Here is a 16,169-nt window from a genome sequence, read left to right on the forward strand (position 1 = left end):
AGGCCAGGCGCAGTGTCTCATGCCTGTAGTCCTAGTACTTTGGGAGGCCGAGGCAGGCAGATCACTTGAGGTCAGGAGTTCGAGACTAGCCTGGCCAACATGGTGAAACCCTGTCTCTACCAAAAATACAAACTTAGCTGAGCGTGGTGGCAGGTGCCTGTAATCCCAGCTACTCAGGAGGCTGAGGCAGGAGAATTGCTTGAAACCAGGAGGCGGAGGTTGCAATGAGCCGAGATCATGCCACTGCTCTCCAGCCTGGGCGACAGAGCAAGACTCTGTCTAAAAAAAAAAAAAAAAAAATTCAAACATACAGAAAAGTTGAAAAACTGGTAGAATGAACATCTTTGTATTCTGTCCTCAATGTTTGTTATTGTTGTCTTCACCATAATTGATTTATTTATCTCTGTGCTTCTATGGTTGTTGTGGTTTCTTTGTGGAATCACTCGAAAGCCAGCTGCAGACATGGTGGCACTCACCTGCACCGAGGGTGGCATTGATCTCCTGAAAATCGTTGAAATTATTAGGTCCCTTATTGTGCCTAATAAAAATGGCAGCCCTTTTCTAATATTATCTTACATCCCGTCCATTTTCAGGTTTTCCTAATTGTTCCCCATATGCCCTTTTTTAGTTAGGTGTGGTTTTTTTGTTTGTTTTTTTGTGGTTCTTTGAACCAGGATATAATTGAGGTTGTGTGTTATATTTCGCTGTTGTATATCTTTAGTTTCTTTCAATCCACATTGAAAGAATAGAATGTGGGGGAAGATAGTCCCCCACATCTTTTTCTTTTCTTCTCCATGACGTTGACTTTTCAAAGATCAGGCCAGTGGTCTCAGAATATCCTTCATCCTCGATTTATGTCATTTTTTTTTTCTCATGATGTTGTTTAACTTGATCCTCTACCGTGTATTTTTTCTAAAACAGAAGTTAAGTCTAAAGACTTAATTAAGTTTAGATTAAATTTGGGGCAAGAGTAATGTGCAGGCTGCTGGGGTCTCCAGGTCATTGCAGTATTGGAGAGGGGTAAGGTTGATCCCATTGTTAAGTGATGTCGTCATTACAAAGTACAGTTTCTTGCAAACCAGCAACTTTAAGCATGATGTTTTGGACAAAGGAATGACTGTTACTATCTAATAACTCGTAAGAGGTTAATCAAGAATAGAAAAGCTAGCCAAATAATTTATTTCATAAGAGAGCAGGCAGAACAAGACCCGTAGGCGCCCCTTCTTTGTGGCTTGGATCTGAGTGTGGCGGATGATTGCGCTCCGCTTTTCCTTGCTTTCCCACACCTTTTCCTCCCGTTCAACTCTTTGTGTCTGGTGCTTAATCATTGTGGGCTTAATCATAGTTTAGAAAAGCTGAAACTGTCTTTCTTTTTTCTTTTCACTTACTCATTTTGGAGTAATTGAAGCATAATCATGATTATGGTTTTGTAATATTTTTCTTATACCAAGCCTGCTCAGTATATTGGGAAATGGTTCTGCCTTCCTGCCTTGTTCAGGGCCCTGCTCCTATGGCTCATCGGCCACCTGCACAGTGAGCAGCTGCTCCATGCCGGTCAGGGCACTTGAAGAGACAGCACGGCTCTATGACTTGGGTGTGCATCAGATTCATGACACGGGGAGCTTGTAAAGCTTACGTGTGTCTTGAGTCCCACTCCAGACCTGTGGAATCAGCATCGGTGGTTTCAGAACCATGGTAGAGAGAAAAGAACAGGGGCACTGGGCTCAAGAAAGACCCAATTCAGGCTTAATAGTGGTAGAAATTACCCAACCTCGGAATTCTCACCTGCCTTACAGGACTGTTGAAGACTACCTGTGCTGATAAGTGTGAAATAGCCTTTTATTCCGTCAGTGCCTTCTAAATACATGGAAAACTGTTGGAGCCATCTATAAATATCTTTGGTGCCTTGTATAGTAAACTTAAATGCCCCATACTTTCATCTGAGGTTCTAAATAGGGCAGGAGCGCCCCTGCCAGTCCTCTTTGGCACAGTTCTGTGTGCACAGCCTGTCTCCTCTGAGCTGTTCAAGGTGGTGACTGATGCCATATGTTTTTGCGCAGCACTTCCCAACATGTGTGGTGAAGGACCAGGATTTTGGTTTTTTGTTTTGTTTTGAATTTTCTAATCCACTGCACGTTGATACATCTGTAGAAGACAATACAAATGAATTACTAGGAAAATGATCACACATTTGGTTGTCACTGCAGTGTTGAATTGCAGGTTTCTAAATGCTTCTTTTCAATTTCTGCACTTATTTCCTGGCCTGGTAACAGTTTGCAGTCTGTCACTGGGGACACACTTTGAGCAGCTGTAGAGCACTGTGTTTGTGTTGTGAACTTCAGTGAGTCCTGTAGTCCCCAGAGCACATGCAGATGAGTACTGATTTGTGCATGTTTCTGGGGAGGGCACTATTTTGTCAATTTCTCTTTTATTGTATTATTACAGCATACAGTGCACTGCATACTATACACTATAGTGTACTGGGTCATATTGGAAATGTGTTCTTTTGACTCCAGGTGTGATATCTTTTCCTTCCTTTAAAAATGTATAGTTTTATTGTGGATAAACTACATTAAAATAAATTTAAAGGAAAAAAGTCCTCAATGCCATAATCTCTTTACACGTACTATCACGTACTATTACTGTCTTCATGGGTGAAACCATATTAATCCTGTGTTCATATGTTTTAACTTATGGTTATCTCTTGCTTTTCAGTTTGATGTTATATTAAACACATCTTTCACGTTGCCATGTGGTATTCATACTGACTTTTTAAAAATGGTTTCTTACTTGATCATGCAGGAGGTCTTTTAATTTTACCTTAGTTGATGAAGTGTCAGAGTCCCATGTTATGAGCCTTGGAATTGGTAGACTGTCAGTGGCTCTACTTACTAGCTATGTGGTGGCCCTGAGCAAGGGAGGTAACTTGCTGAGAATGTGACTTGCCTGGCGCGATGCTCATGCTCTTCTCTTCTCCTGCCTTGATCATCTTAATTTCTGCTGAACTAAGGCTTTCTTTCACAGGTTTATTTTTCTGTTTCTGCCTGTTAGAAGCTGCTCATACTCTTTGGGCTCTATGATGTTCTTTTTCTCATTCATAATTGCTTTCAGCCCTGACCCTCCTCACTTGAGTTTGGTAGTAGACCTGCTTGTATCATTAGCCGTATGTGGTTATGTGAGATCCTCCTCCATTTTTAGAAAACAGTCTAGCTGTGTCCAGTCTGAATTTTTTTGTGTAATTACATTAGAGCCCTTTCCGTGGTTTGTTTGGTAGGTGGTGTTGTATTTCATTGTGGAATGTTCATTGTTGAGTGTTCAGGGTTGAGCCAGTGGAGAAGGCTTAGGAGAGGTCTTTATTAGGAACCTTCCTTTTGGTTGTGAAGATGTGGCTTCTGTCTCCAGAACTGCTTTAATTATGTCCAAAGGCTCCTGGAGATCTTTCAGCAGTGTTGTTAGTGGAGACCTAGGAAGCACAATCAGTAGAGGCTGTTTCTGTCCATCATGACCTCGGTGAACATTGTTTGGAAGGCTAAGATGAAAGATTCTACAAGAGTTACAAGCTATGAAAAACAGCTCCGACTTTGTTTTGGTTTAATTTAGACATTATTCTTGCTTTTTTAGACTTCATTAGGTGCTTTTAGATGTTTTTACGGGGTGTGTGTGTGTGTGTGTGTATGTGTGTCTGTGTGTTTTGTGTGCATATATTTTTGGTGACCTGTTGGTCCCAGTTCAGGGCTAGCTCACACTTCTGAGTTATTGGCAAGACGTGGTTTTGGTAAGATAGTATCGAGGCCGGATGCGGTGGCTCATGCCTGTAATCCCAGCATGTTGGGAGGCCAAGGCGGGCGGATCATGAGGTCAGGAGATTGAGACCGTCCTGGCTAACACGGTGAAACCCCCCTCTACTAAAAATACAAAAAATTAGCCAGGCGTAGTGGTGGCCGCCTGTAGTCCCAGCTACTCGGGAGGCTGAGGCAGGAGAATGACGTGAACCCAGGAGGTGGAGCTTGCAGTGAGCCAAGACTGCGCCACTGCACTCCAGCCTGGGCAACAGAGCAAGACTCTGTCTCAAAAAAAAAAAAAAAAAAAAAAAGATAGTATTGAGTTCCTGCTTGAGTGGTAATTGACTCTATTCACTCAACATCTCATTTCTGTAATAGAGTCAAATATCATCACTTTTACAAACTTTTGTGTTAATAAAAGGAAAGGCAGCAAAAAATATTTTTAAAAACAGAATCTAATCATTGCCCTTAACATTTGGTATATTCATTTATCATTATGTGATCTGATAATCTAAATGTCTTCCCTCTGTGGATTCCTCTTGTATCTTACAAATAGATTTTTAAAATGAATTCTTATTTAGCTGATCTGTAGAAGTCTTTATTTAAAAACAGACGCTCTTGAGTTTGACTTTAACTTTAACATTCTCTCACGACTGGGGCATCAGTCCCTCTGAGCTTTATTTTCTGATCAATAAAATAGGGCTGATGATACATCTTCTTTTAGAGGGTTGTTGTATGTTCACTAAGATAGTATATGTGAAAGTGCCTAGATGGTTATGAAGGACTGGTCAAAGGCTTGCTGGTTTCAGTTTTATTTAAAGTGCAGTGGTCTGGAGCAGGGGATCTGAGGAGTTTTGATGTTTGCATATTGCCATGTTGGAGCTGCTTCAGAACACTTGGGGAAGGAGTATGTTGCAAAAATGGCAGAGAAAAGGGAACAAAACCGAGATATTTGAATACTTTGATACTAAGTAGTTTAGTACCAAATAATAATGTATTTATAGGTTGCTCCTGGGGTTATAGAGAATCCTTTATTGAATGCCGGAAAGTTATCTCTTTCTTCAGTTTTGCTTTCTTATATGCTGATCCCAAGGAGACTCAGTTATTAACCACCCTGTTGGTTCAGTCTGTTATAATTCCCTGTGAGGGAGTGACTGTGCTGTAGTCAGGGCTGTTAGAGTCCCTCTAGGACTTTCTGGTGTAGATGATAACAAAATGTAGACATTGTGTTTTGCAGTCAGTTTTGTAAAAGTTAGGAATTTGCTTTGCAAAAGCAAAGCAAATTTGTTCTGGAAAATTCGAATTTGTTTTGTAAAAGTTAGGAATTTGCTGTGACATTTTGTGGGAAATACTATACTTTGGTTCACTGACTAACAGAAGTTCCTCAGGCATTTCAGAATGGAAAGCAAATAGAAAAGGGTACTTTCTTTTTCCTATGCGTTGACCTTTTTCATTGTATTTATTTTTAGGCATGCTTCTGACGGCCAATGAAACCCCCAAGATGGGCATCTATTACATTCCAGTAAGTAATACAAAGAGGAGTTTCAGTAAAAACAGGACAAGCAAAGATACTTTTTATTATTTATTTAATTTTTTGAGACGGAGTCTGGCGATCAGTGATGCTGGGGTGCAGTGGTGCAGCCTCAGCCCACTGCAACCTCTGCCTCCTGGGTTCAAGTGATTCTCCTACCTCAGCCTCCTGTAGCTGGGATTACAGGTGTGCGCTACCACACCTGGCTAATTTTTGTATTTTTGGTAGAGACGGGGTTTTGCCATGTTGGCTGGGATGGTCTTGAACTCATGACCTCAAGTGATCCTCCTGCCTGGGCCTCCCAAAGTGCTGGGATTACAGGTGTGAGCCACCACTCCCGGCCAAAGATACTTTTTAAATTGGATGTATTGAGGAACCTGGGTCTACATGTGGCTGTGTACATTAGACACAGTGGACTCACTTTTGGGTTGAATTTGCTTTCTGGAGCCAGTCAATTCATGCTCAAACATTCTTTTATGGGAACTGTTTAATATCATGTTAAAATAGACATTATAAATTAGTATTTATTCTTCTGATTTACATTTATTTTTTGTTTCCAAGTATTTCAGAATCTTAAACTTTCAGCTGTTAGTGATCCAGAGGTCTAATTCTGAAAAGTCTATTACTCTTCAAGTCATCTCACTATAGTTTGTTTCTTTTAAAATAAGTTACATATATAAATTATCATAGATCATCCTGATCAGGGATGACATGTAGTTTGCCAAAAAAACCTTTTTTTTCCCTCCTTAAATAATTCTTCTCTTAAATAGCCAGAAGCTCCCCACCCTTCCCTTTAAGTTTATAGTAAAAAACAAAACAAGGAAATACGATTTCATAAGCAGAAAAACACATAGTATAAAGTTGGCATTAGATTACTTTATACTCAGCAGACATCTCCCTTACCTGAGATTTGAGAAGAGAGTAGAGTGAGGGGTACTGAAGATCAGAATCTGAGGGAGGTGAACTCTCTGTAACCACTATCATCTTCCAGGTATGAAAATTGTTCCTGTCTATGATAGTCCTTTTAAAATTGCTCAGTTATGTATTTTCACACACAAAAAAAGCATGCTGCTTGCTGTTGACTCTGTGGTTTCGGGATACTGACGTGTTGTTGAAAGCACTTAGAGATATTTCGTTTGGTTGGTAGTGAAATGAAGGCCTTTCAAACAGGAAGCATTTTGGTTTTCCTAAGTTACCATTTGTTCCTTTTCCCCTGGACTCTCGCAGATACTGCATTCATATTCCTGTCAACTTATCCATCTTTCCTTGTATTCACTTGTTAATAAATATTATGGACTACATCAACTGTGTGTTGGGAACGATGCTGTATGCTGGCAGTATTACAGCATCCAGGGTACTGCCCTTCACTTTGAGGAGTTACTGTTGGGAATCCAACAAGAAAGTAGGCAGTTGCCATTCAGTGTGAGGAGTGCTACCAGGGTACTGTGGTGGGAGCACGTAGGAGAGACCCTGTACCCACTGAGGGCCCAGGAGCTGATGAGAAGTGTGGTTGGCACTCAGGGAATACTTCCCAGAGGGAGAGACTTTGAAGGAGGGACCGAAGGATAGCTGCGTAGACTGGGTGAAGGGGTGGGGTGGAGTGAGGTGCCCAGTGGGAGAAGGGTTTTTTTTTCCTTTTCAGTCGACTTTCCCAGGTTGGACAGTAGATCGGATCTTGACAGTAGAGTCGGTGCAGAGCTGCGGGAGCAAGTACCTCCCATGGCTGAGCATTCGAGCCTGTGGGGGCAGGCAGAAAGCCAGGTTAGGAGGGGCCTTGTGAGCTGGCTGTGGGGATGTAGGGCAGGGAGTCCTGACAAGAGTTGTAAGCGGGGGGATAGGATCAGACCTGTGTTCTGAAAAGATTACTTTTGCTGCCACAGGGGAATGCATTAAACAGGCTCTAATTTGGACGCAAAAAGCACAGGCTGTGGCAGCCCACAGGAGAGATGATGGCACCTGCATTACCTGTGCCAGGCTCCCTTTCTAGTAGTTGTGGCTCTTTGGGGTTCTGGGATAATGTGAGAGAAGTCTAATCTGGTAGGCAGTACTTGCAGACGATTCATCCTTGAATTGCCCGGTGGCATGTCTCAGAGGTGTTCATTGATAGAGAGCTGTATAGATCACAAGAATGCTGCCCTCAGACCAGCGTTACGTAGTTTTCTCCCAGTTTGTGCCCCTTTGGGGAACATTGTCAGGAGAGGCAGAATAAATCAGCTTGCCCCTAACCTTTTCATCATGAGAAAGGTCTCTTTCATCTTCCTCTTAGAAGTGCTTATTGTATTTTGATCACTACAGCAACATGGACAGCAAGTGCCTGTCCATGCCTTGGATCTTAGATCCCTTCCGCATGTCAAAAGTAGATAGAATCAACTAGTGGGCAGGTGAAAAGCACTCTCAGTGTGGAGTGCTGCTTCAGGAGGTCTGCCTAGTAGAGGAGGAGATGTGGGCTGGAGAGCCGCGTTGTGGAGAGGTGGGGAGGGGCAGTCCTGAAGATGGTTGCAGTGAGGCCACCTTACAAGCCTGTGTGAGGATGGTGGCCATGGGGATAGAATTGAAAGGGTTGTTATGGTTGAGACTTGAAATTGATGAGTGTGGGAAGTAAGGAATAGGAAAGGACCAAGGATGACACCCCGGTTTTTGCTTGGGCAAATGTGCAGGTAACTATGTCATTCTGAGTCCAGGAAGAGGCAGGAGAATATTAAACATTATTTTCCCTTTGGTATTTTCTGCATTTTATAAAATGACCTTTTAAAGAAAGCAAAACAGCTTTTTTGTTCATGCAAACAATGTATGCGTATTCCTATTTATTCTAAGTGGGTTACAAAGTATATGAAAATAAAAACCAGCTATTCCCTCTTGATAATACTATAACTACCATTAATATTTGGATGTATTGTTTTTTAGTTATATTTGTAATGTTATGTGTGTGAAGTTGTATTTTTTTTTTAAGCTTTAATTTTTTTTTTTGAGACGGAGTTTTTGTTGCCTAGGCTGGAGTGCAGTGGCACAATCTCGGCTCACTGCAGCCTCCACCTCCCAGATTCAAGCAATTCTTCTGCCTCAGCCTCCTGAGGAGCTGGAATTACAGGCATGTGCCACCACACCCAGCTAATTTTTTTTTTTTTTTTTTTGTATTTTTGTATTTTTAGTAGAGATGGGGTTTCACCATGTTGGTCAGGCTGATCTCAAACTCCTGACCTCATGTGATCCACCTGCCTCGGCCTCCTGAAGTGCTGGGATTACAGGCATGAGCCACCGCACCTGGCCCTAATTTTTGTGTTTTTAGTAGAGATGGGGTTTCACCATATTGGCCAGACTGGTCTTGAACTCCTAGCCTCAAGTGATCCACCGCCTCAGCCTCCCAAAGTGCTGGGATTACAGGCATGAGCCCCAAAGTTGTATTTTATATACAAATTGGTTCCTGGTTTCTTCAGTTAACCTTGGACATATTAATTCTTTTTTTTTTTTAAAGTAGTCTTTTTTTTTTTTTTTTTTTTCTTTTCTTTTTTATTGATCATTCTTGGGTGTTTCTCGCAGAGGGGGATTTGGCAGGGTCACAGGACAATAGTGGAGGGAAGGTCAGCAGATAAACAAGTGAACAAAGTTCTCTGGTTTTCCTAGGCAGAGGACCCTGCGGCCTTCCGCAGTGTTTGTGTCCCTGGGTACTTGAGATTAAGGAGTGGTGATGACTCTTAACGAACATGCTGCCTTCAAGCATCTGTTTAACAAAGCACATCTTGCACCGCCCTTAATCCATTCAACCCTGAGTGGATACAGCACATGTTTCAGAGAGCACAGGGTTGGGGGTAAGGTCACAGATCAACAGGATCCCAAGGCAGAAGAATTTTTCTTAGTACAGAACAAAATGAAAAGTCTCCCATGTCTACCTCTTTCTACACAGACACAGCAACCATCCGATTTCTCAATCTTTTCCCCACCTTTCCCCCCTTTCTATTCCACAAAACCGCCATTGTCTTCATGGCCCGTTCTCAATGAGCTGTTGAGTACACCTCCCAGATGGGGTGGTGGCCGGGCAGAGGAGCTCCTCACTTCCCAGTAGGGGCGGCCGGGCAGAAGCGCCCCTCACCTCCCGGACGGGGCGGCTGGCCGGGTGGGGGGCTGACCCCCCACCTCCCTCCCGGACAGGGCGGCTGGCCGGGCAGAGGGGCTCCTCACTTCCCAGTAGGGGCGGCCGGGCAGAGGCGCCCCTCACTTCCCCGACGGGGTGGCTGGCCTGGCGGGGGGCTGACCCCCCCACCTCCCTCCCGGAGGGGGCGGCTGGCCGGGCAGAGGGGCTCCTCACTTCCCGGTAGGGGCGGCCGGGCAGAGGCGCCCCTCACCTCCCGGACAGGGCGGCTGGCCGGGCGGGGGGCTGACCCCCCCACCTCCCTCCCGGACGGGGCGGCTGGCCGGGCGGGGGGCTGACCCCCCCACCTCCCTCCCGGACGGGGCGGCTGGCCGGGCGGGGGGCTGACCCCCCCACCTCCCTCCCGGACGGGGCGGCTGGCCGGGCGGGGGGCTGACCCCCCCACCTCCCTCCCGGACGGGGCGGCTGGCCGGGCGGGGGGCTGACCCCCCCACCTCCCTCCCGGACGGGGCGGCTGGCCGGGCGGGGGGCTGACCCCCCCACCTCCCTCCCGGACGGGGCGGCTGGCCTGGCAGAGGGGCTCCTCACTTCCCAGAAGGGGCGGCCGGGCAGAGGGGCTCCTCACTTCCCAGAAGGGGCGGCCGGGCAGAGGCGCCCCTCACCTCCCGGATGGGGCGGCTGGCCAGGCGGGGGGCTAACCCCCCCACCTCCCTCCCGGATGGGGCGGCTGGCCGGGCCGGGGGCTGACCCCCCCACCTCCCTCCCAGACAGAGCGGCTGGCCGGGCAGAGGGGCTCCTCACTTCCCAGTAGGGGCGGCCGGGCAGAGGCGCCCCCCCCCACCTCCTGGACAGGGCGGCTGGCCGGGCAGGGGGCTGATCCCCCCACCTCCCTCCCAGACGGGGCGGCTGGCCAGGCGGGGGGCTGATCCCCCCACCTCCCTCCCGGACAGGGCGGCTGGCCGGGCGGGGGGCTGACCCCCCCACCTCCCTCCCAGATGGGGCAGCTGGCCGGGAGGGGGGCTGACCCCCCCACCTCCCTCCCGGACGGGGCGGCTGGCCGGGCAGAGGGGCTCCTCACTTCCCAGTAGGGGCGGCCGGGCAGAGGCACCCCTCGCCTCCCGGACGGGGCGGCTGGCCAGGCGGGGGGCTGACCCCCCCACCTCCCTCCCGGACGAGGCGGCTGGCTGGGCAGAGGGGCTCCTCACTTCCCGGTAGGGGCGGCCGGGCAGAGGTGCCCCTCACCTCCCGGACGGGGCGGCTGGCCGGGCGGGGGGCTGACCCCCCCACCTCCCTCCCAGACGAGGAGGGAGGACGCTCCTCACTTCTCAGACGGGGTGGCTGCCGGGCGGAGGGGCTCCTCATTTCTCAGACGGGGCGGTTGCCAGGCAGAGGGTCTCCTTACTTCTCAGACAGGGCGGCCGGGCAGAGACACTCCTCACATCCCGGACGGGGCGGCAGGGCAGAGGTGCTCCCCACATCTCAGACGATGGGCGGCCGGGCAGAGACGCTCCTCACTTCCCAGATGTGATGGCGGCCGGGAAGAGGCGCTCCTCACTTCCTAGATGGGATGGCGGCCGGGCAGAGACGCTCCTCACTTTCCAGACTGGGCAGCCAGGCAGAGGGGCTCCTCACATCCCAGACGATGGGCAGTCAGGCGGAGACGCTCCTCACTTCCCAGACGGGGTGGCTGCCAGGCAGAGGCTGCAATCTCGGCACTTAGGGAGGCCAAGGCAGGCGGCTGGGAGGTGGTTGTAGCGAGCCGAGATCACGCCACTGCACTCCAGCCTGGGCGCCATTGAGCACTGAGTTAACGAGACTCCGTCTGCAATCCCGGCACCTCGGGAGGCCGAGGCTGGCGGATCACTTGCGGTTAGGAGCTGGAGACCAGCCCAGCCGACACATCGAAACCCCGTCTCCACCAAAAAAATACGAAAACCAGTCAGGCGTGGCGGCGCACGCCTGCAATCGCAGGCACTCGGCAGGCTGAGGCAGGAGAATCGGGCAGGGAGGTTGCAGTGAGCTGAGATGGCAGCAGTACCGTCCAGCTTCGGCTCGGCATCAGAGGGAGACCGTGGAAAGAGGGGAGAGGGGAGAGGGGAGAGGGAGCTCTATCTACCACACAGTCCTTCTGTGAATATGAGTCCTGGACATATTAATTCTAAGGTACTGCAATTACCTAAAACATTTTTAGTTGCCTCTATTATATGTCATTGGCTGGTTTATGACATGTCTATTATCTTAGAACTGTAAGAGACCCATAGTTTACTTCTGATTCTCTGGATCAGTTTCTTAGGGTGGGCGTTTTTGTTCCAAGTAATGGTGACTTTAATTAGCATGAGTATGAGGGGCTGGTGATGAGAAGAAGTATGAAGTGTGAAGTGTGAGGGGCTGGATGATAGCCAGGTGATGAGAAATTGCCTTCTTGACAAATGTTAGCTTATCTTATAAGACCTTTTTAGTTTCAGCTTTCTACCTGAGATTTAACAGAAAGCTGTGAAAAAAACATCCAGAGAGCCCTCTACTAGGTGAGCTGCATATGGGGACAGTGTGAGCAGAAGTTGCTTTTGCTAAGCGAAGCATTATGCTGAAACTTGGACTTCAGTGTTCCTTTCTGACCTACCTTTCTGCCCTGCTCCCTCCCACAGTACTGAGTGATATTTTATAGCACCACTTGTCTTTACTTGGAAACTGCTCTTTGTAGTACTCCTTCAAAGCAAAGGGAGAGCCCAGGGGTCTGAAAGCCTGCCATTTTTCATAAGATTTTATCAAACTTACCAAGCTGACGTTTGGCAAGAAGGTTCATTTGAGGCCTATAGAACCAAAGAAATATGTGTTTAATGTATGATCCATGCCAAGTTTAGGAGGCCTGGACTGTGATTTGTATTAACATCTTATAAATCAGGTTTGAAAACTTTTTCCATCCCTCTTTGGGGCATATTGAAGATGAAGGCAACTTAGTGTTCTTTTAGCTTGTTAATTTTTGCCTTTCTATCTGATATCGTCTTTCTTGAGTAATTGAAATTTTTATAAACTAATGCAGTTTCTGATACACCACCTTCTGGCACTTAGATATCTCTGTAGCCAGCTTGTCCTTTGAGACCAAATGGGTTGTCTCCAGCCCCTGTCCCATTTTCTCAGTTCTTTCCTTATTTTTTTATTTTATTTTTTTTAAATTCTCTCAGAGACCAGGTTCTATTGTTTTGTTTGTTTGTTTTCTCCAGGGTCTAATTCATCTGCAGCTTCAGAGATTAATGCCAAGAATAATTTTTCAAGCTTGGTTTTTCCTCTGAAACATAATTTAATCTTAGGTTAGTTCTTTATAATTAACATCTTTGGCAACTATGTAGACTTCAGAGGGAATCCAAGTCCCCTATGGCACCCAACCCAAAACCCAGCCTTTCTGCTTAATGGTGTTTCTGTTGGAAATGCTCCTGAGTTCCGAGCCCCTAGCATATCAGGGCACTCCTGCAGCCACTCATTGCTTGGTGGTGGTGGTTGGGGTGCAAGTGATTGCTTGCTGCTTGGTAATGTGGATGTGTAAACTTGAGGAAAAATGTAGGAGGAAAACTATTTGTTTGGGAAGCTGTTTGATTTAGATGGAGTCTCGCTCTGTCACCCAGGCTGGAGTGCAATGGCAGGATCTCGGCTCACTGCAAGCTCCGCCTCCCGGCTTCACGCCATTCTCCTGTCTCAGCCTCCCCAGGAGCTGGGACTACAGGCACACACTGCCACGCCCAGCTAATTTTTTGTATTTTTAGTAGAGACGGGATTTCACTGTGTTAGCCAGGATAGTCTTGATCTCCTGACCTTGTGATCCGCCTGCCTCGGCCTCCCAAAGTGCTGGGATTACAGGCGTGAGCCACCGCACCCGGCCCAAGCTGTTTGATTTAGAAGAATAAAAGTAATTCAGTTGGCCAGGCATGGTGGCTCACGCCTGTAATCCTAGCACTTTGGGAGGCTGAGATGGGCAGATCACTTAAGGGCAGGAGTTTGAGACCAGCCTAGCAAACATAGTGAAACCCCATCTCTACTGAAAGTACAAAAATTAACCAGGCATGGTGGTGCGTGCCTATAGTCCCAACTACTCAGGAGGCTGAGGCAGGAGAATCGCTTGAACCTGGAAGGCAGAGGGTGCAGTGAGCCGAGACCACACCGGTGCACTCCAGCCTGGGCAACGGAGCAAGACTCTGTCCCAAAAAAAAAAAAAAAAGGCCAGGCGCGGTGGCTCAAACGCCTGTAATCCCAGCACTTTGGGAGGCCAAGGCGGGTGGATCACGAGTTCAGGAGTTCGAGACCAACCTGGCCAACATGGTGAAATCCCGTCTCTACTAAAGGACAAAAAATTAGCCGGGGGTCATTGTGGGCACCTGTAATCCCAGCTACTTGGGAGGCTGAGGCAGGAGAATTGCTTGAACCTGGGAAGCGGAGTTTGCAGTGAGCCAAAATCATGCCATTGCACTCCAGCCTGGGTGACAGGGTGAGACTCTATCTTGAAAAAAAAAAAAAAGGGAATTCAGCTATAAGGGTATGTGCTTTGTTTTTGTTTTTTTCTTTTTTTAATGTCACTATTTAAGATGTTATAAAGAATAAATACATTACTGCACCCAGCTTTCAAGAATGGCAGTTAGGTACTGTTATGTTATGTTATGTTATGTTATGTTATATTTTTGAATGAGACAGGGTCTCGCTCTGTCACCCTGTCTGGAGTGCAGTGACGTGATCATAACTCACTGCAACTTCATCCTTTGGGGCTCTAGCATCCTCCCGCCTCAGCTTTGTGAATAGGTAGGACTACAGGCATGTGCCACCAAGCCCAGCTAATTTTTATGCTGTTTTTTTGTAGAGAGAGGATCTCGCTGTGTTGCCAAGGCTGGTCTCAAACTCCTGGCCTCAAGCGATCCTCCCACATTGGCCTCCCAAAGTGTTGGGATTACAGGTGTGAGTCACTGCACCTGGCCAGTTATTTTATTTTCAAACATTTTCTTAAGAAACTCCTATATTATTTCTATTAAAATATTTTGACTATTTAAAATAAAACACTGATTAAATATTTTAACATTTACCATTTAATTTAAAATTTGGAAAGTACTCTTGGAGCCTGCAAATGAGGCAGTGTTAAAAACATGAAGAACCCTTCTAACTTGCACTAGTGCTTCTGCGTCTGTTCAGAATAGCACTGGAACTTATCCAGCAGTTCATAAACCCACAAAACTGTCTTTGCAAATAGAGGAGACTATGTGTTAAGAAGCATAAGACCTCAAAAATACATACAACACAACTTCACAGAGGCATGCAAACCAAAGGAAATGCACAATTAGAAGCCACATTTTTTGGAATGTAATAAAAGGTTGTTTAGTGAATGTTTCTAAGTCTCTCAGCTGAGTAGGTAGCACACTTCCCGCAGAGGTGAGGCCTTCTGACACCATCACGGGGTTCAACACTGGTATCTCCTCAGGGCTTCAGTCACTGGGCTAGGGCAGACATCTGTGCTCCTGCACCTGTAAAGATGGCAAGGCAGTAGGTGCTGCAGAATTTTAGGGGTTGTCAGGGAGATGCTTTTGAAATCATTATAGCTTTGGGAAGTCAGTTTTAGGGAAATGGCATGGACATTTTTCTAGTAAATATATGAATATTTGCAGTCTGGCAGATTTTTTTCTTGCTCAATGAAGAAATACAAATAGATATTATAGTCTTTTTCTCAGGTTTTTTTCTGTAAGGGTTTTTGGTTTTAGTGTGTTTTTTTTTTTTTTTTGAGACAGTGTCTTGCTCCGTGGCCCAGATTAGAGTGCAGTAGCACAATCAACCTCCATCTCCTGGGTCAAGCGATTCTCTTACCTCAGCCTCTCAAGTAGCTGGGATTACAGGTACGCACCACCACACCTGACTAATTTTTGTATTTTTAGTAGAGATGGGGTTTTGCTGTGTTGGCCAGGCTGGTCTTGAATTCCTGGCCTCAAGTGATCCACCCATCTGGGCCTCCCAAGGTGCTAGGATTACAGGCGTGAGCTACCACACCCAGCCTCTAAGGGTTTTGTGACAAAAACAAATTTAGGTGCAAACAATTTTAACTTCTGTCTGTGGTGAATTGAATTTGTTAGTCTAGTTCTAAACTCCATGACTATGTCAATGACTCTTGTCTGTTAGAGAGGTACTTATGGATACTTTTTAATCATCGCTATGTGATCTTCTTCCTATATAGATGGCATCTTTTTTCAAGTTCAGTATTTGAAACATTACTGTTCTGGTGTGTTTTGGCGTAATTTTCCAAAGTCTTAAGAACACAGCCTTACTCCTCAGCTTCATTAAGAAGATACTTTTTTTTTTCTTTGATTGAAGGTCACACTCTGTCTCCCAGGGTGGAGTGCATTGGTGTGATCATGGCTCACTGCAGCGTCACAACTTTCTGGGCTCAGGTGATTTTCCTACCTCAGCCTCCTGAGTATCTGGGACTACAGGTATATGCCACCATGCCCAGCTAATTTTGTTTGGTTTTTGTTTGTTTGTTTGTTTTTTGGTTTTTTGTAGAGACAGGGTTTCACTATGTTGCCCAGGCTGGTCTCCAACTCCTGGGCTCAAGCAGTCTTCCCGTCTCGACCTCTTAGAGTGTTGGGATTGGGATTACAGGTGTAAGCCACTGTGCCCGGCCAAAGATGCCATATTTTATCAGCTATCCAGAGTATATGTTGTTTTAGCTTAACAGTAGATTTGACAGTATCTTGAAAATAAGTGTCAAAAATTCCTGGATGGGCCAGGCATGGTGGCTCATGCC

At 46.6% G+C, this 16,169-nt stretch overlaps 1 protein-coding gene across 11 annotated transcripts in view; it reads left to right on the forward strand.

The window, feature by feature from the left end:
- The window catches only part of NOL10 (nucleolar protein 10), a 119,425-nt gene that overhangs the window by 40,120 nt on the left and 63,136 nt on the right, over nt 1-16,169 (forward strand). For all 11 annotated transcript variants that reach the window (XR_001715130.4, XM_525686.8, XM_016947059.4 and 8 more), the window contains one exon: nt 5,252-5,304. Coding sequence is in view for 10 of the 11 variants with exons in the window: in XM_525686.8 (XP_525686.2) it covers nt 5,252-5,304 (53 nt within the window). In the remaining variant the exon portion in view is untranslated. The remainder of the gene's footprint in view (nt 1-5,251; nt 5,305-16,169) is intronic.

This window comes from Pan troglodytes, chromosome 12 (assembly GCF_028858775.2).
Source record: "Pan troglodytes isolate AG18354 chromosome 12, NHGRI_mPanTro3-v2.0_pri, whole genome shotgun sequence".
In the NCBI taxonomy this organism is placed as follows: domain Eukaryota; kingdom Metazoa; phylum Chordata; class Mammalia; order Primates; family Hominidae; genus Pan; species Pan troglodytes.